The sequence below is a fragment of the Octodon degus genome, unplaced genomic scaffold (genome assembly GCF_000260255.1).
Source record: "Octodon degus isolate 3935 unplaced genomic scaffold, OctDeg1.0 scaffold00220, whole genome shotgun sequence".
NCBI lineage: Eukaryota > Metazoa > Chordata > Mammalia > Rodentia > Octodontidae > Octodon > Octodon degus.
In genome coordinates, this window is record NW_004524796.1 from 419,122 (window position 1) to 440,932 (window position 21,811).

Below are 21,811 nucleotides of genomic sequence, written 5' to 3' on the forward strand. Positions count from 1 at the left end.
AAAAAAAAAAAAAAAAGCTCCAGGCCAGCAAATATAAACATTTTTGTCATCTATTCACAGATGCTTGCCTACCTTAAATATATAACGATCAGTGGGATAAACCAAAAAATCAATGATAAATGCAATGAATAGAAGTGAAACAGAATATATTGAAATGTTTCTACACTATTTTTAAGACCATTGAATCTTTGCACTTTGACATCTGTTTTTAATTTGGTAAGAGGTTATGTGACTTTTAATATGATTATTAACCTCTAATCAAGCAATTTCAGATAAGAGATAGAATAATTTATAGCTTCTTGTGACATTTTAGAAAAATATTTTTGATGTTTTAAGTTTTTTGATTTAAAAATAATTGCTACAAGGGGCATGACTGAATTTCATCATATGTGTTTCTATATAAGTTGTCATATACATATATTGCTTAATAGAACTAAACAGTAAACAAAAGAAACTAAGATGCTGCTACATAGAACTAGTTATGTACATAAAGATTATTTTTTGCAGGGGTGTGGGAATGAGAGTAACAATAACAATAAACATATTATAAGCATAACAATAAAAATATTAAACATTGTAAACTGCAAGAAAAAATAATTTACCTTATAAAAATCCAGACTAAATCCTGCTTGGCAGTAACCTTGACCTTCAGGATCAGGATTGCCTAGATTGATCAAAATATATGCATGTTATAATATCTTTTCAAAGCTCTGTATGAATAAACAATTCAAGATATTGTGTTCTTTATAGACACTAAAGTTTTTAATTGAAATATATGCTTTATATTTATTTTTAAGAATCCATTCCAAGTAATTTATTAAATATATTTCTATGTATTTTCTTACCCCAAATAATACTGTGATTTCACCATACAATCTGCAGAAATTATGTCTGGGGGCTTGTTATTTTAGGTTTATTGAAGACATTGAATACTAACTGTACTGTATTTAGGGTATGTGTATATAAAAACAAGAATGTGTATTGATTAATATAAACTATGATTATTTGAAGAAATAAAATCTTGATACAGACTGCGTTCCAAGCTGTCTGTGGGATGGTAGGGTCTCTGCTCTGTCCCGCTTGCTATGTCTGCGACTCCTACAGGTGTGCCACGTGAAGTGTGTGTGTCTTCCACTAGTGGCACCACCAAGGGAATTCCATATGTATGCTTCTTCATAAAATAATTCTATTATGATCAGTTATATAAATTAAGAGATTTCTTGCCATAAAGAATCTTATAGGGCTATTCAATGATCATGTTGAAAAGAGAAACCACTCTAATAATAGTTTGTTTTGTAGTCTATGCAATGTAAATTACTAACTGAATATTCAATAAGATATTATTGTAAACTATAGGCAGGGTGACATAGCACTCTAAAGATATTGTTACAAAAACCTTTAGGATCTTAGAATCAAATTTCCTATAAATTGTAATTTACAGCTTCTAAATGCTTAAATGATAGCCAAAATGTGAAGGAGCAGGAATCTCAATTGCTGCACAGTTAGATATGAACAATGTAATAACTGTTTCATTCTTATAAATGTTATTTCTCAATGGGAAGTAATCTGAGAGAGCAGAAAAGTAAATAGATATCATCAATGGAAACATTTATAAGCTTGGGCAGGAGCTCATTTTGTGGTGCTGGGGCCCAAACCCCCAGGGTCCTATACATGCTAGGCAACTGCTCTACCACTGAGCTAGATTCCAACCCATGAAAGCTTTTTCTTTCCTCCCACAGAAGCTTTTTTGAAATGTATCTGATTCTTTCAGCTCTCATAGAATGTCTTCTATGTTCTTCTTCTCTTTGGTCAACATTTAGCTAATTCTGGCATCACCCTCAACAGTTCTTTTTATGTGCTCTTTTTATTTCTTCAAAGTAACTTTTCTACCTCATATAGTATACGTCACAGATTCTGTTCCTTTCCTTTATGTCATGGTTTATGGTTATAAATTTTATGGAATTCTTCCAAAGCTCATCTGTATAACCTCAGATGTATGGGTAGTAGTTTTCTAGACATTCATGCTTATAAATATATGTAGCTGGAGATATATACAAACATATGATATATTATTATGTGAATCCATATACACTGAGTAGTTTAAGAAATGCATTCTAAATGCATATGTCATTTTAAATTCTTTTTTAAAATCAACTTTTTATTTTTAGTAAAGTAAATTATTTGAAAGGGAAAAGCGTGATGATTCTTTAAAGCTACTTTGCTTTTAAAACAAGAAACAAGGGCCCACCAAATAGCTCAGCGGATTAAAGCATCTACTTAGGCAGATGCAGTGGGTGGGGTTCAATCCCCAGCCTACTGTGCTGGCATTGAGACTAGGCATGGTGGTATGAGCCTGTAATCCAAGCTTTTTGGAAGGCTGAAATCAGGAGAATCACTACAAGTCTGAACTATGTAGTGAGACCCTATAGACCCTGTACTAAATACAAAAAAAAAGTACTGCCTGACGGGCAGCGGAGTTGGCTGAGCTGTCCTGCCCTGGCCAGCGACAAGCTACCCCAATCTCAGATGCCCAGTGAAGCCACCAACTGAGTGAGGGGAGGGCTACAGAGAACTCTGTTCACTTTTATCTCCATCAATAAAGTGGCCTTTTGGAAAAAAAAAAGCAAAAAACAAAAATGAGAAAAATATCTTTAAATTCATTGACAAAATAACCAACTTCAACTCCTTAATTCTAAATGGTAGTTACAGTAGAGTATTGTTATTTTCTCTGAAAGCCAGTTCATTTTGGGGGGCTGAATTATTATTCATGAGTACTAAAGGAATCTTCCTGTAACTTGAGAGCTCTTCAGAACTGTATAATTATTTGTCAAGATAAACTCAGGAATCCAGAGACATATGCTGATTGTTCACCACTATATGTTGGCTTCCAAAGGAAAAATTGAATGGTGTGTGTGAACTGTCCTCACCTGCGTTATGAATGATTGTAAAAGCTGAATGTATGTCATTAATATGAATGAGGCCAGCTCTCAGATTGCTCACTGTATCCGCTCAGTTCATTCGGTTTTTGGCATAGAATTAACATAAATTCTCTTTTGAAAATAATATTGCTGATGTTCCTGTTCTGTGATATTGACCATATGCTCATGAACAAGCAGGCTTTGTGTTAATGAACTGTGAACTTCTTAGCCATGACAGGAAGTCTGCTCCTTGGATGATTTGATGTATAGGAATAGGGATTTCATGAGGATGGCAAAACAGCCAAGTCATTCTCAGCAATTTATTCAGCTATATTGAAATTCATGCTGAGCACCATTTTAGCTTTTTGGTACTTTCCTTCTATGTAGAAAAATAAATAGTAAATTAATTGACATTGTAATGTACTCATGAAGCTGCAATTGTGAGTGGACTTTAACTTAGGATATTTTAAAATAATGCCTCGAAGTCACACTGAAACTCATGCCTCACAAGTCTAGATTGTATAGGGCTACACTTTAATCTTAGACATCAAGTCACACAAGCAGTCAGGCCAAAAGGCAGAACTCAAAGCAGGGACAAGTTTCACAAATGATTGTTCTCAATGTCAGTGGAAAGAACACAATATATCTTCATATAAAAAGGGTAGGAAGGATTGGCTCATCTTTTTAGTAATAATGGTTTGTTGCTATGGGGAAGCATCATTAGTAAATCATGAAAAATAATAAAAATAGATGCAAATGTTGATGAAAAATTCTTTAATATCTTTGATATGATACCACCCTTTCACCAAACCCAAGACTCAAGCACCCTCAGTGAAGCTTTACCCAAACTTTTCTTGGATGCTGCCTGTGCCTGGGAAATGCTTTCTCTCCTAACGTTAGCCCAACATTCCCCTTCATATCATCCTGGCAAAGGGTTCTTCCTCTCTCTGTTCCCCAGCTCAGGGCTCAGGTCACTCCTTTCTTTCTTGTCTTGCTATTTTTTTTGGGGGCGGTGTACAGGGAATACTTTTCACTACCTGGCATCATATTATGAACATATTTATCTATACATCTGTTGCCTATCAGTGCCCCTAGAACGGTGGCTCACTAAATCCAGGGATTCATCTTTTTCCTGTTCATTTATATATTGCATGAATGTAGAACACATAGTGCAGTTATGTTCAGTAGACACATGTTGAGTGAATAACTAATGGGGCCTCATTTTCTACAAAGCACACTTATTTTAAAGCTGTTTTAGATAAAGTCTTTATTTCCCAGACTATCCATTCAGCTAACATTCAGAAGACCATAATCTTTTTTTTTTTTTTTTTTTTTTTTTTTTTTTTTCGGAACCAGGGATCGAACTCAGGCCCTTGCGCTTGCCAGGGAAGTGCTTATTCCACTGAGCCATCTCCCCAGCCCCTAGAAGACCATAATCTTATTGGTGCCAAAATTTCACCAAAAGCCACCAGAATTAAAAAGTTCTATTCCCAATTCCTTGGAGTTCTGAATCTTTTAACTTTGTCTTGTCACCGAATGAATCTTTATCGTTAATGTTTTGCTTCTGATAGTTCTCATTACCTTGCCTAAATTAGTTCTGAATTATAAAAATATATATGCAAAACTTTGCTTACTGTTCAACATGGGCCTACCAGGAAAAGGTGACTAACAAGGGCGTGACCTGGGAGGTTGTACCACTCTCCTGTCTCTGCTCCTGCCTTGACTCCTTTCATTTTCTCGATGCTTGATGTGAGCAGCCCTCCCCTACTTGTCCCTCTGTCTGCCATGTCTGCCCATCTACCATGCTGCCCAACTTTGGAGCCAGCCAACTATGAATTGAAATCTCTGCAAATTGTAGGTCACAGTAAGTCTTTCCTCCTTGACATTGTGGGTATAGGGTGTTAGGTCTCAGGGACAAGAAAGTAAGATGGTAGCACCATCCCTGTAATAAATGATCCAAGTGGTCCAGCATTCTTCAGAACACACAGTGTACATTTTCAACAGCCACTGACAATGTAAAACCTAAAGTAAGGAACAAATCAGTTCCATTGGAGATATCTAAGAAATGAATTTTCAAAACGTGGCATCCCAACAAGGATTCCAACACTTGGCTCTCCTATCACAAGACATCCTGTAAAGCAGTCAATAACCCTTGCTCTCATCTTGTTTCTGCCTAATGCTATAATGCTATAATGCTTTTTGATGGTATTTTGCATTAACTTCCAGTTTCAAGGAATAAAAATAACTTACTGTTCCGACAAGGAGAATACTCAGCATATGCACTGAAATTCTGAATTGCTACATAGCAGGTGCCAACTGGATCCTTTTCTGGTGTTGGTTTAAGGGTTCTCCAGTGATACAAAGGAGCACAGGCCTGTAAAACATCAAAGACACTATTTTTATGTAGGCGTCTCGTACAATATTTTGTTTTGAATTATTGACTAGTGCACCTAAACTTATGACAAATGGTGTTAAATTGATAGGTGAATTAATTGCTCCTCAGCATGCTAATGAGCAACTTGGTAGTCAGAGTTAATTAAACCTCCCTAAACAATTTGCAATATTAATATGTTTTAGAACTGGCAAAAACTAAATATACTTAAAGGAATGACCTCTCTTGTCATAGAATCATAAATTAAAAGTAACCTGGCAAAAGGAAATTGCTTCCTAAACACAAAGAATTCATATTTCCATCTCATGTCTTTTTTTAAAAAACAATTTAAAGTTGTTCTTAAAATTTAAAATTTGTACAGGGGAAAGCAAATCATCATTTAAAAAGTGAATAAGTGAATAAAATGTGTTAAAATAAGAACTAGTTTATTTATAAGAACTAGTTTATTGTGTTGTTTTTTAAGAAACTTTAAAAATAAAATTAAAGGGTGCAGACAAATTTATAAAGCTCTATTTTGCTGAGTACCCTACTTTATTAGGGAAACTATGTATTACTAATTTTTAAATCGTGACTTTTCTAGGCACATTACTCCCTATCACAGTGTTTTGGGCTTTATTTTAATTCAATGGTTTTATTCATAGTAAAACTGAAGGTAAAAGACAGTAACTAGTGCCTATTTTAGCATTAGAAAGGAAGTTATCCAAAAAGCATAGCACTTTTTTCTTTTTTTTTTTTAATGAAAACAAAGTGCAAAATTTCAAAACAAGATTGTAGGAAAGTAACAATGGTTAACATGTGATGTACTATTATCCTCAAAGTATTTGCTCATATTACAAGATACAGGCATGAAAAATTGGTCAGAAAATATAAGCATAAACCTTTCTTTTCAGTGAACTAATAGCAATTGGTAGTATAATTCTCTTAACTATCTCTATTGAGTGCAAACTAACCTGACTCTGCTTCCTAAGGAGAAATTTATTGTGATAAATTCTAAAGACTGACAACAACCTTTTTCAAAGGAGATGAGTTAGCGAAATCATTCCATTAATGTGTTATCAATTCTAAGAAGGCAAAAAAAAAAAAAAAACCCTCAAAAGTTTAGAAATAAACATTAAATGTTTATTGCCTGCTCACTTTAGAGTGGTAAATTAGGTAAGGGTGTGTACTATGCAAACATTTGCTCATCCACCAGAGCCTCTTCTAGTATTTATTTCACTGCCAATAGCACTTGGCATTGAACTCTGCATTTAAAATTTGATTAATATGTTGTGTGGTCAGTCAAATTAAAGAGCTGCTTACTGGACAGAAGTTTAAACATAATCTTACAATGCCAAATTGTTATGCATTAGTTGCTATATTTTTGCTTTTATGATATATGATATACAATTTGTCATATCAAAAATTTATTTGGGGCCTCACCCAAACCTTCTAATTTTAGGAATGTTCCCCAGAGAAAATAATGTATATTATATTGTGCCTTATGATGCCATTGATAGAAATATATTGTAAAAAAGTGAAACTGCCTCTAGTTTAGCTTACCTACTATTGGGAATTTTAGCAGCAAAAAGTAATTTGAACAACAGTGAACAACAAAAAAATGTGTACATGGCATGCTCTGGTTTCTTCTTCAGAAGTTAACATTCTAATAAGAGCAGAATACCTAAAAGGAAATCCTCTTTAAATTAAATAACATTAACTTTGCTGGAAATAAGAGAGATCATAAATGTATAAAAAACACCATCATCTTTGCTTGCTTCTGTTTTGAATCCTCTGTGCCTCATCTGATTTCAACACTAGGGACAGATTTACAGAATTCTGTATTATGGAGCTACCAAGTTATTTTTCAAGTTGATCAGTCAAAACTGAACAATATTCTAATTATACAAAACTTCATGATTAGTTAAGGCCTGGAAGTAGTCAATGACTTCCAAAGTGAATTTTATTGTCCTGGGCAAAGGCCTTTGCTCCAGAAAAGGAAAATATGTCAGAAATATCCACCAGAAGGGACTAGTCCATGCACCATGTTGTCTGTATTTCTCGCAGGTAGTCCAGCTTTCTACTGAAACTGTGGCCTGGCTTAACCTCCACATCACTTACCTTATACTCTAATCCTCTTACTTTCATTGTAGTTTTTTTAACTCTACTTTAAAGTCATTGTAGGTTTATAAACATGTGCTTGATCATCTAGTCCAGTGTATAACTACTTTGAGTAAAGATATCAATAATCTCAAATAAATAATCCTTCTACAAATTAAAGTTTATTTGCTTATTTACTTACTTAGACTTCAGTTTTACTATTCTGTACACAGGAAAGTCTTGGCCAGTGCCTCCAGACTCTGCAAGTCCTCCTGGTGTCCTTATCTCATGGTCTTTCCAGCAAATGGACAAGTTACATGCTTAATAAATTCAGCCTAAGGTATTAACTAGGAACAGGGGAGTCTGAATAGTGATGTATGACTCATTGTTTCAATATAGTCTACTGGCTTCATCTTCTATCTCACCCAAGGAGATTTATTGTTATCTCATAATTTAGAAAATACAAGCTTACTGAAAACCAAATATTTTTATTGTGCTATGTTGTGTTATTGTATTTTCTATGATTTTGACAGTTACTAGAACCACTGAGTAGGTGTGTGACAACTGAATGCTACATAAATAAATTTTCAGGTTTTAAAAAATTTAATACAATATCCAAAAGATTTTTGATCTCTAAACAGTTACTAAAATGGAATTAATATTTAATAGTAATTCCTATAAGCCATATATCAGTAAAGAATTAAAGTCTTAATAATTCTGAAAGAAAAATATATCAATGTAAATATAATTCTATAGGTAGTACATTGTAAATGATTAATTTCTTTTTTTTTTTTTTTTCATTTTTCTTTTCTTTTGGAGGGGGCACTCAGGATGCCTTCAGGGCAGGTCTGGTTTGGCTTGAGGATGAGGGGATTGAACCTCAGCATCCTGAGCCTGACTTCTTTGTTTCAGCAGGCACTTAAACACCTGAGCTAATGGGCAGGCCCCCTCTTTATTTTTCTCCGTCTCTCTCTCTCTCTCTTTTTTTTTTTTACCATGCCAGGAATTGAACTCAGGACCCTGCGCTTGCCAGACAAGTGCTTATTCTATTGAGTTATCTCCCTGGCCCATGATTAGTTTCCAACTAAAGTACATTGTCTATATTTACATATCATGTATTTTTTTGTCAAAGTCTTGCAAAAGGTCTAACTATTGAATAAATAAAACTAGGTATCTCTTTTGAGTATTTAGTTTCATTAAGTTAGAATTCAAGTATTCTTAAATCCTAAAGGCCAAAGTTATTTCTTTTTTGTTTGAAGGGAATTAAAGCTAATGTTTTTTTAATCACCAAAGTAAAGCATATTCCAGATTCACCCAGTAGCCATTGATTTCTCAAAAACCTAGACATTCATTTTGTATTAAAACAATAAAAGAATAAAATCACAAAGTCATAGCACATAACATAATGCATACTTACCACGACTTTCCCTTTGTGAGCCTTCACTGTTGCTCCAAACCATTGATTTGACTTAAACTCTATAGGTTCTTTAGTTCCATTGACTCTGATCTTTCTGTTGTCTGACAAGTAGAATATGAGTTATTAATAGTATGCAAAATGTGGCAACCAGTTAAGTCACACAGCACTATCCTAAAACTAAAGTCTGACAAGGGTGCTATAAGAAAATTATAAGCATAGATGAAAAATAATCCTGAAAAAAAAATTGCTAGTAACCTGAATTCAGTAGAACAGTAAAAGGGTCTTTCATTACAATCAAGAAGAATGCAAGGGTGGTTTAACCAATGCAAAACAATCACTAAGATTCATCCCATCAACAAAATGAATAACAGCAACAAAAAACCCATATGATCATCCCAATAGGTACAGAACATGCACTTGACAATTGTCTCAGTTGCTTTTCTCTCTTGCTGGAACAAAATACCCAACATTCAAAATTAAGTAGGGGAAGTTTTATTTTGCTCACAATTAATGAAGGTTTCAGTCCATACTCCACTGGCTCCAAGACAGAGTGACACATGGCACAGAGCAGCTGTTCATGGCAGCAGCAAAGAGCAAAGGGGGGGACAGCAGCTAAAGCAACTAGCAAGCCTCTCTTTTGTCCTTTCATTGTAATGCAGATTACCTGCCCCAGGGTGGATTCAGCACACACGCCCACAATAATCAATCACAAACTTGAGAAGCCACCCCATGACTGCATGAGGCTTTGGGGGGAGAACTAGACACAAACCACAACAATCATGAATACTTTTCATAACAAAAATTTAACACACTAGGTACAGAAGGAACATAGCTCAATATGATGAAGCTATATTTCACAAGCCCACACCTAGCATCATACTCAATTGTAGAAAATTGAAATCTATTCCTCTAAGATCAAGAATCAAACAATGATCCTGACTCTCATCACTTCTAACCAACCTAATATTGGAATTGGATAAGCAAAGGAAGTAAGCGACATCTAAATCTGAGAGGAAAAAGTTTAATCATCTCTGTTTGCATGTGACATGGTCCTATTATAGAAGACACTAAAGATTCCTCAAAATAATAAATTTAGTAAAACTGCTGGGTGTAAAATTAACTTGCGAAAATCAGTGACACTTCTATACACCAACAATGAACTATCTGTGAAAGAAATCAAAAAAATAATACCAGTACTATGATAATACTTTGGAATGAATTTAATCAAAGAATTGAAAAATTTGTACATGGAAAAACCATAAAAATTGTTGAACAAAGACAAACATAAATAGGAAGACATAATGGATTCAAGGATTAGGACATTGATATTGGTAGAATGTCCATGCTACCCAAAATGATCTACCAATTTCATACAATCTTTATTAAACTCTCCCATTCCCATGCTATTTGGCACTGGGGGAAAGGGTTCTTCTTGCACATGGTCTTGCATGCACCTCTTCCCTGAGGAATAGAGTGGTAGCTCAGGAATATTAGTGGCCTCCTCGCAGCCCCAGGGGATGAGGATGTGGTCACTGTCAAATGCTAGCTCATGCCCAATTCTTCTTTGTGTGATATATGATAGGTTTGAGTCCTTATCCTCTAACACAGCTTTTGTGGTTGATTATAATATTGTACAACCTTTTCTGACTATTAAATGCTGTTATACTCTGAAAAAAAACTTTATTAAAATTTCAATGACATTCTTCACAGAAATAGAAAAACAGTCCTAAAATTTTTATTGACCCACAAGAGACTCAAAAATCTTAAATGAACAGAAACAAAGTTAGAGGAATCACATTATATGATTTTAAAATACACTATACTACAGAGCTATAGTAACCAAAGATAGAGATAGACAGCCCAGAAATCCATTCATGCATTTATATTTGATTTATCTTCAGGGACGTGTAAAAGACACACAAAGGTAAAAGGTTAGCCTTATCTATAGATTGTGTTAGGACAACTAGATATGCACATGCAGAAGAAAAAACTTGACCTTCACCTAACCCCAGATACAAAACTCAACTCAAAATGTATTATAGACTTAAATGTAAGACCAAAACCAAACAACTAGAAGAAAACAAAAGGAGGGCTGGTGAGATGGCTCAGTGGTCTAAAGCACCTACTTAGAACAAGCTTAGCAAAGCACAGGGACCGCGGTTCAATCCCCCAGCACCACATGCCTGCCAGCCCCGCCCCCTGGTGGGCTGAGCTGGCCACAAACATAAATAAATTAAAAAAAAAATTAAAAAAAAAAAAGAAAACAAAAGGAAAATGATTTTCATTGTTGGGCTTGGCAAAGAGTTTTTGGATTTGAGTCCTTAAACACAGGCAAAAAAAAAAAAAAAAAAAAAAGCAAAAATAGCCAAATCAGATTAACTCTAGATTCTTGTGTACATCAAAGGAAATAATGAACAGACAACCTATAGTATGAAAGTATTTTTTAAGTGTTGCTATTAAGGTGTTAGTGTCCAAAATATACAAAAAGCATTTTGAATTCAATAGCAAGAAAGCAGGGGCCAGCCAGATAGCTTAGAGAATAAATATCCTTCTAAGACAAGTGCAGGGACCACGGTTTAATCCCCAGTGAGCCATTCCAGCCCCTCCCTGGGGCATACTGAGACAGCGACTGAGACTGGGCATGGTGGTGTGAGCCTGTAATCCCAGCACTTGGGAGGCTGAAAACAGGAGAATCACTATGTATAGTGAGAACCTGCAGACCCTGTATTAAATACATTAAAAAAAAAAAAACTCAGAAAAGACCTCAATAGATAGAACAAGAGGAAAAGTGCAAATGTCCAACAGGTATCAGAAAAATACTCAGTATCACCAATCACAAGAGGAATGAAAATCAGAAATCACAATAATATATATTACCTCGCTTCAGTCAGAATGGCTATCATTGAAAAGACTAGTGATAAAAAATATTGGTGATTATTTACAGAAAAGAGAACTTTTACATGCTATTTATGAAAATGTAAATTATTCCAGAAATTATAAAATAACGATGTGCAGGTTATTCAAAATATAGAGCTAGAACTACTAACGATCCATCCATCAGAATTCTCAGAGAATAGCCACAGAAAATGAAATCAGGATGTTGGACAGACATCCGAATTCATGTTTGCTGCTGCATTATTCGCCATAGCCAAGATACAGGATGACGTTAAATTTCTATCGATAGATGAACGTATAAAGAATATTAGCTTTGTAAAAGAAGGAAGTTATAGAATTTGTAATACCATGGATGAACCTGAAATACGTTATATTAGTAACCTAAGCCAGCACAAGGAGAAGACAACTAGTAGGTGATAGTGGGATGCAAAAAAGTTGAACTTAGGCAGAGTAGAAGGATTGTTATCTGAGGCTACAAGGGAGTTGGAGAGTAGGGAGATATTGGTTAACAGATAATAAGTTTCAGTTAAAAGAATAAGTTCTGGATGTCTGTTGTACAGCATGATGATAGTACTTAATAACAATGCATTGTATACTTTTTTTAATATTCAAATGACATTTTCTAGGTTTATTGTTGTATTTGGGTCATACATGTAGCTGAGCTTACATTTTATAAACTATTTTCTTTGTGTGTATTTCTTTTTTTTTCCATAATTTTATTGAGAAACAAATAGCAATGAGTTTCAAACCAAATTGGTAGGACAGTTTCAATAATTAACACATTGCATACATTCTTCCTAGTGGTTAATTGCTGTACAAGATGTGGACATGATATCCTATTTACAAACACCATTAGAACAAATCCCTCTATTCATTAACAGAATGTAACTAAATATCTAACCTAACCACTTTGAATACACAGATACAAAATGGACATTCATCTGAATCCCTTTTTTAAATTAAGTTCCATTATTTGAATATTATGGTGTGTTAACTCATCAAAATATTCTAAAAGAGTCCAGTAGCTCATAATAGTATTGGGTCTTCTGCTTCACTGGCAATGTCAGAAATTGTTGACCTGAGTCCCCTCCAGAGCAACATAATACCGTGGCTTTACTTCTTATGCATTGTATACTTGAAAATTGCTTTTTAAAAAGTAGATTTCAAATGTTCTCATCACAAGAAATAAAGGTAGCTTGATGTATTAATTGGCTTGATTTAATCATCCCATAATGTTCACATACATTAAAACATCACATTGCACACTCAAGTACATACAATTTATATTTGCCAGTTTCAAAATTCTTGAAATCCAATATTCATATGCAGGAAGATACCACTTTGTGACAGAGCCTAAGCAAGGGGGGACTGCTAAGATAAATACAAACTCAAAATATAATATATTCACGAGTTAACAAAAAGCATTTTCTTATGGCTTACATTTCAGAGAGAAGCATAGATTAAACTTAATGCAGACTCTGACAGTTTTGCATCTACATTTCAATCACATATTTATTGGTTTCAGTGAGGAGACCAAATAATTTAACTACTTAAAAGAATTCTGTATCTTTCTCCATAGGAAAACACATTCAGAGTCTCCTGGTCCAAAAAGCGTATTTCCCAGGACACATTACCAGAACCAACATGAAGGAGTTGGCTCCTGGGTGACTAACATGTGTCCACACAGCCACTGTAGATAACGCCCCACCACAGCTCTTCACACACGTTGCAGATGTCAGCAGGAGTGGGGCCAGCTGGGGAGAAACTCAACCCAATTATAACACACTTCAGATTCTAATCAAAAGCAGAGCTCTTTTCTTCCCCGTGGTTCCCCAGTGCAATGACTTCCCACAGTGTTCTAACTTCTCTGTGTTAACAGCAGCTTCATCAGTTGTTATAGCCAATGAATTCTCAAAGAATAATACTCAGGCATCTTATTTGTATGTATTTCCTTTTGTATGAGTTGTGTTTTTCTTTCTCGACTAATAAATACTTCACAAAATGAACTTTTAACTCCTATTAGGTAAGGCCAAAGTAAACATGTGATTAAAGCTTCAATTATGTTTACTTATGATTATAGACTTTTAGAAATTACTTGTACTCAACCTAGAATTTACATTTTGACATGTTAGGAGGAAATCTTGAATTTCCTTCTAAAAATTTTTAATGCTTTTGATGTATCTGGACTTTGAAAACACAAAACAAGTTCTGAAAATCCTCACCCAAAGTGCACACAACTGGCAAAGAATCAGAGAAATTGTACAGCTTACAGCCTGACAAGGAAAATATAAGCATTTCCATTTGTATCTAGGCAGCTGGGGTGCTTGTAGGACTGAGTTGACGGACCTTGCCACCATGAACTTGGAGACCTTGGGCAGTTCGTTTATTCTTCTGAAATTTTAACTTCTCCAGAGTGAGGCTGAGAATGCCTCCTCAGTTCCTCCTTCACTGATGGTCAAGTCAGTAGGATCACATCAGAGAAATGAGTGTGAACATTCTTGAGAAACTGGGAAGTCACATAAAACAGAAATCTCACAGTACTACAACTGAAGGTCTACTAAAATTCTCTTAATCAGAAACCTGGAAAGTCCACCTAAGCCTAAGAAGTAGAAGAAGTTCACAGACACACAAGTGTAACAGTTTACAATTACAGTTTGTGGCACTCAGGAATGGAATTGGTAATCATTCATGAGACTGTCAATGTGGCTTTGCTTCAGCATGGGAAAAGTACTATAGTGGATTCTGAAATGTCTAAATATTAAAACACCATGAAAAGGAAACTAGAACCTCAAACATTCAAGCATAGTTAAGGAGATCCCAAAAGAACTTATATTTTAAATGCAGGCTTCTATGAGAAAGAAAATGAAATACGGGGTAGAACTGTGCCAGTTCCAACCTGATTTTTGCTTTGCTAGGTTAAATGATGCAATTTTCCTAATTCTGCCTGAATGGCTCATGAGTAATCTTTACTGCTACCAGAGGTTTAATGATATAATCACTTCATTAAAATGTGAACTGTGCTTCTTTTAGGCCAGATCTGTTTGCCTGGATGAAGAGTACAAATGAATGGGCTTCATTAAGTTCATAACCAGACCAAGGAGTATAATGGAAAAGGATTCCAGCATCCCAGGTTTCTTACAAAAATAAGCTTTGATCTAGGTATATGACCCTGTCACTCATCCTTAAAGTTAACAAAAGATCTTTGAAAATACTGTTTGATTATTTTATATCGTTTTAAACCTGATCTGCCTTTAAATATAACATTGTAATAATGTAGTTTCAGATAAGCGAGACAGATTTGTATCAAGATGAAGGTAACCTTTGCCAATTTCTTATTTTCCTTTCATGCCAAATAAAAGGATTTTTTCATGCCAAATAACCTGATGCAGAATGTAAGGCTATTAAAGTTCTGCAAACTTTTCTGGATATGGAAGATGTTTCTGATTTGATTTGATTTATGATTCTAAGTAAAATCTGTCACTGTGTAACATACCTTCCACTCTTCTTATCTCTCCTTTATATGGCAAGGGCTGAAAGCCTGGAAAACACATTTTCCAGGCTTTCTAACTAGCAGGATTTGGAATGAATAAGAAGCTCACAAGAGATCTTTGAAGGGAGAAAGACAGAGAAGCTGCTGCTTTCTGGTGGCAGCTGTAGGCAGCACATGGTCCTCCATGGTGACAGATGTGATGTTCAGCAGCAGCTCTCAGATGTTCTGCTGACAATCACATCTTTGGTGTGCTTGGGCCGCTAAGATCATTCCTGTGATTCCTAAACTTCCGGATTTGTTGATCTGGCAGTGACTTTCTTGACCCTAGCACCCCTGCCTTTCCCACAGCCATGCCGGCAATAGTCTCTCTTTGAAATTCCTGTCTAAAGTGGCTTCTGTTTTCCTAGCAAAGCTAAAACCCTGACAGATACAATGATGGCATGGATCAAAGGACCTAGGGCAGGGCCACATGTCCTCTGGAGCAGGGGGGAGGCAACTGATGACCACAGGATCCCGTGGACATCACAGAAGTCCTGAAAAGACCACTGCATGGTGGTTGATGGAGACTGTTACCTCAGCAAGTCTTCTCTCAGCATAGCATGAACTACAGAGACAGCAAAGTCCAGAGCTCATAAAAAAAACTTTTAGTGGTTACATGAAAAACGTTTTATTTATGGTCACCAGTTTGAATTCATAAAATTTTCATATGTCAGGAAATATTATTTGTTAAGAAAATTTCCCAGATATTAAAAATACTCTTAACTTATAAGCCATACAAAAACAAATTATAGATCAGCTTTACTTGTAGTTTGTCATTAATTGATAGAATATTCTTTCATGTGTTTCTTTTAACTGACAAAAAGGCATTCTACCATATTATCTATATGTAGCAGTGTGTATTTGTGTTTTATATTGAATTTTATGTCTGTGAGAGATGTCCATTTATAGTTATCTAACTAAGTATTTTGCTAACTTGGAGAGATATAAATTAATAGGTGGATGGATGGATGGATGGATGGATGGATGGATGGATGGATGGATTGATGGATGGATGGAAAGACATATATCTAGGTCATTCTTGTTTAAAGCTATTATATGGTGTTATATCCTATTAAATAATCATCTAATTTTTACTTACTCATTTCATTCAGTGCTGCCATTACTACAACAAGCTCTAAGCATCCCTATGCTCATTTTATCTCCATATATTGAAGGGTTTCTCTCTGGTATCAGACCAGAAATGACATTTTATATAGTAATCATAACCATTTTTTCAGAAATGCCAACTGATATCCAAAGCAATTTCCAGGCTGTCTGCTGCCCATGAGGGAGGTGCCCCCCCAATTTAGGGAGTGTAAAACCTTGAATGTTTCTTTATCCAAATGACTATGAAATCTCTCACTCTTTATCTTCAGTCACCTTTCTCTGATTATGAGCAATTCTGATCTTTCTTGTGTTTATGGACCTTTCTTCTCCAAATTGCCTGTCTATATTCTTTTGTCATTTTCTCACCTGGTTATTGGTTTTATTGATTAGAAAATATTCATTATATGTTTGGGGGATTGATTCTTCTTTCCGTATATGAGGTACCACAGAAAAATATGGTGGGTGTTTAAATATTAAAAAACATTTTTAAAATATTTCTACAGTATTATTTTTATAGTAGAAGATACATTATCAATAATCCCCTCAAAATATTATCCCTTATTCTGAACTCATATTGTCACTTTCTGGAGCAGTTCTGAAAGTCCTCTTTTGTGAGTGTCTTTCACCGCATTATCTGGCTACTTAGATGCTCTTTCTGAATATGGTAGATTCAGAGTGTTTACTTTTCATGATATTTTGAATTCTGAGGTGCCAGGCGTGATAAACATGCAGGGGGAGGATACACTGCAATGCTTTTAGGATGCTGCCTTTCTGTTGGATGGCACATGGTAGCAGCACTGGCCGTGCTTCCTTAAATCACATTTTGTAAACACACTCAGAGAAAAGGACTCGCAGAACTGTTTTCTAAAATGCCAGGAATGACCGGGCAACAGCATCCAAAGACAGGGGTAGTACCTTAAAGGGAATTGGTGGTGCTGTGTCTTTTACTGTTAGGAATTTCCCAAATTGAATATTCACCATAGATGTTGATCACCCCTCTCCCATTTTTTTCTAGTATGTTAACTTTACAAAGATTGTTACCCACCTGAAACTTATTTTTTTAATTTAATTTTATTTTGAAGAGCAAGAACAAAAATCAGAAACAAAGACAGAAATAGGGCAGCATACAAAAATACATATGTTACAGATTTCCAAAACAAGAATAGCTGATCAACATAGGTTGATATATTATTTATTTTTATCATCAAATCTGTTTCTTGTATATAAAGTGCCTGGCACACAATAGGCCCTCAGGAGGCATTTACTGAACAAGTGGCTAAGCTCCCATCTACTTATTCAGGACTTTGTCTGTAGTACTGCGTTCAGTCAACTGCACTTTTATTTACCAATCAGTACATTCTGTGCATGGGGTGGGGTGGGATTGCATGTGTACATGCATACATGCTAAACTGAATGATAAATATCCTGAAAGCAGGAAGTGCACATGTTTCAGTGGCCTTTTATGTTTTTTGAATAAATGAGTTATATTAGCTCTATTGTTTTTTTCTTTTACATTATAATAAAATAGTATAAAAGATATAAGACATGGAACAGTGCACTCAAGAACAATTTCTGGACTTGCACTTTGATTTTATTTATTTATTTACTTACTTATTTATTTATATATTTAGTACAGGGTTTAAAGGGTCTTACTATGCAAATCTGACTGATAGTGACCTTCCTGTTTTCAGTCTCCCAAGTGCTGGGATTACAGCGCCACCATGCCCAGTCTCAATCACCATCTCATCCCCTCATCTCGGGGGCAGGGCCACCACGGCAAGCAGGGGATTGAACCCCAGTCACTAAGTCTACCAAAGCAGGTGCTTTAGTCTGCTGAGCTGGCCTTTTATGTTTCTGTTGTACAGATTTTTATTGTTTGGGTGTCTATAGTGAGCATTATTATATTTATGAGCCAGAAATTTCCCATGAAGATCAATGAACAAATCTGCAGGCCAACCTGGAAAACACAAATAGTTGATAGCAAAAAAATTGAGTTGACCGATCTTCGATTTCTGAGATAATCTCCCTGATATTATCAGATCTGGGCAGTCAGGGGACAAATCGAAGGGGATAGTGGGGCAGACCTCCCAGCTTTTGCTTCCTCTACTCAGGGCAATGTGCATTGCAGGGCAGGGGTGAGGGGCTTAGAAATTGGTGTATATTGGGCCAAAAACAGAGTTTTCTAATTTTTTACTTTAACAAAATGGACAGAATTACAAGCAGTGAAGATAGATCACCATGGGAAAATAAGGTTATCTATCCTTTCAAGAAGGACCAAAAGTTTTGGCAAACAATCTACAAAGCTGGAAGTATATCTACAAACTCTTGACCTGGTACTGGCAAAACAATGAGCTTCCCTAAAACCTTCAGTCATCACTTCCAACTCCATCCCCTGAGGACTTTCTTAAAGCTGCAACAGGAGCTGTCCAGACAGTTTTGATTAAGAAAAAGGAAAAAGAAATACTCAAATGTTTATATTTGCTTACAATCTAATGTATGCTGTAAGTTACATTGAAACTGAACGTATGGACAGGTACAAGTTCCATATGATGAATGGGATCATTGTGTATCTCTAAACTGTACCAGTAAACCTAATAAGAATAAATAAATAAAATGATATCTGTTGCAGGGCTTGATAGATATAATTTTGAAAGTTAAATTGAAACTATGTGTCTGATAACAAAGAGTATTCTTTGGTAAAATTCAAAATAAAATAGTTACCAGATAACTTCTTGTCTAAAGGAAATAAATCCTGGAAAATATGAGTTGATCTTTTATGTTACAAACAATTAAGCTTCCCAATATATATGGCTTAAAATATTCCAAAAACATGAATAAAAGCTGTCAATAGCTCTTAGCCTTCATACACTTGATCACCTTAGTGTGAATTTTCAAGTATTTAAGGAAATATCATAGTAATTTCTTTTCTTATATGATGTTCAACATCTGTCATTCTGATTAAATGAATATTCTGTATCACTGAGATTAATGTTTATAGCAACTGCAACACTAAAAACAGAAATCCTAAGCTTGTGTGTGTTATGAAGTCAATAAATAAAATTTGAATAGTTTTATGCTTTATATATGTAGATACATGTGAGTGATGTCATTGGTAAATAAGGTAAATAATTTTCTTGTCTTTGTTTGATACATTGAATATAAATGCTCTGCCCATCTCTAGGCATGAGGCTTCCTTTCCAATAAGATAAGCACCCCCTTGCCTGCACTGAGTCTCATTCCATTTAAAACATTCTATCAGATATTTTTCCTTGAATATTCCTTCCCTCCTTGTTTGCAATGCATCCAGATCATTTCCTTTAAAGCCTGGTGTAAAATGTGAGGCTTAAGAGTCTTTTTTCTCAAGTTGTATTTCGTCAAGCAAGAAAATTTTCAAACAATATAAAATAAAAAACTGCTGTGAGGACATAAATATGCATGACACACAAAAAAGTAGAACTTGGAGGAGCATATGGCAAAGCAATGCAGGGGTGGAAAAGATCAAAGCATGTAATGGGCAGTACAGACCTATCAAGATGAAGCCCAGGAATCTGCATAACCAGTATCAATGGACAAAAAAGACATGGGGAGGGAAGAACTGGAAGGGTACAAGTGAAAGGCCGTTAGACTTCAGTTCCCTGTCTGCTGTTGGTTAATTCATCCAAGCTCTTTAGAATTTGTCTCTTAGTTTATAGAGAAACAAATTATTCTTTTCTGGCAATTATGAAACTTGGAGTCATTAGTCCAGTTGCTATTTCAATATTTGATTTCATGCATAACCAGACACTAATAAATCCAAGTGAGAGCATGTATGCTTTGAGAGTTTTAATAATGTTCTTGTGTCTGGGTTTTGCATAGCAGTAGTGCAGATTGTATCACAATCTTCCTATTTTATAGTTTCCCTGATCTGAGTGAGAGTAAAAATTTTCTTCTATAATTATTTCCATGTATAAGCAGATCATATTCAGTAGAATAAATATCACATTTCCAATTTTCTGTTTTGAAAAACCAGTGGTAGTCAGACAGTGATCTTTAGAGTTCTGTTTATTAATAAAAGTGAATCCATTTTCTTCATCATATAACATTTGAAAATTTTTATCTGTGAATTTACTACGGTCTTACGTAAGTTTTGTTTGGGAAATACAGATGAACTTTTGCTTGTAAAATCCAAACAATTTGGTGGTTGCTATTCTACTCACATGATACAATAAGAGAAGCAAGAAATTAGGAGTCAAAAAATGTATCAATTATTTTATCAGAGGGAATTGACAAAACTGATGTGGCATATTAGATTAAAAAAAAAAGAACAACTTCCAAGCTTGATATATAGCTGAAAAGGGGAGGCTGCAGTTAGACTGTATTGATTGAGTCATCAGCTTTGACTACATCTTCTACAACTCCCTTCACTCTGTCCCAGTGGGTGGACCAGTTCTTCAACTCATCTGCATCCCAGAGATAGACATGTGCACAGGCGCATGTACTCCTGCACACGCACACATACATGCACACACATATACACACCCCTCTTCAGCTCTGACCTTTCCATAACCTCTTTGAAAAGCCATCCCTAACTCCCAGAAGCAGACCCTTTCATTGGGGGGAGTCTTTCTTCTTTTGCAGAGTTCTGGACTAGATCTAAAATGCCCTGGAAAAGTATGACTGCGCAAGGGATCTGGATCATGGTGCCACTAAAACAATCAGTGAATGAGTTCTCTGGTAAGTTCATAGCTGAATGTGCTGGTTGGGAAAGGGAGCCACAATGCCACAGAGGTGCAACACAAAGGGCACAGTCTTGTTTCTGGCTCTGTCCTTTCTCTCTGCTTCCTGGGTGCCATACATTGAACATCTGTTCTTCTACCTGGTCCCTCTGTCATCTGTTCCTGTCTTGTAGCCAGCTGACCATGCACTGAAATAACAAACCACAGTAGACCTCTCTTCTCTTAAAGTTGCAGGTGCTGCATTTTGCCCTTGAAATGGGAGAGCGGTTCATGTACATACAAACCTAATGCTTTCACTGTCTGCTTGTATGGCACTTGTACCTGAATTAGACCTAACAGGCATAGGCTTTGATAGGACTTGAGCACTACAAAATCATGCCATCACATCTGCTTTGTTCATTTGTTTTACCTGATGTAATGGTAACCCTTTTAACCACACTGGAAGCCCAAAGCACACCTTTGACAACTGCCAGTCCTGTCCTGAATTCTGCTTGGTCATCGCTCTGTCCATTCCTGCCTCTAAGTGTCTTTCAAGTCCATCTACTTCTTTCTATCTCTACTAACCACTTTCCTTGTGGTAGCCACCACATTCTTTAACCCAAGTCACTGCCATGGCTTTCTGGCTGGCCTCCCTTGCTCCAGTTTGTCATTTTAAAACATTATCTCTGTTCTGGAGCCAGAGTTCTTTCTGCAGAGTGGAACCAGCCACACAGTAGCCATATTGTCAGAAATGTTCTTGTCATTTCCAACTATAGTGATTTT

At 35.6% G+C, this 21,811-nt stretch overlaps 1 protein-coding gene across 1 annotated transcript in view; it reads right to left on the bottom strand.

Moving 5' to 3' along the window:
* Positions 1 to 21,811, bottom strand: part of Itga8 (integrin subunit alpha 8) — a 227,371-nt gene that overhangs the window by 188,290 nt on the left and 17,270 nt on the right. Inside the window, exons 3-5 of the mRNA XM_012517847.2 lie at positions 8,804 to 8,904; positions 5,169 to 5,292; positions 603 to 664 (exon numbers count right to left, since the gene is read on the bottom strand). Coding sequence (XP_012373301.2) covers positions 603 to 664; positions 5,169 to 5,292; positions 8,804 to 8,904 — 287 coding nt within the window. The remainder of the gene's footprint in view (positions 1 to 602; positions 665 to 5,168; positions 5,293 to 8,803; positions 8,905 to 21,811) is intronic.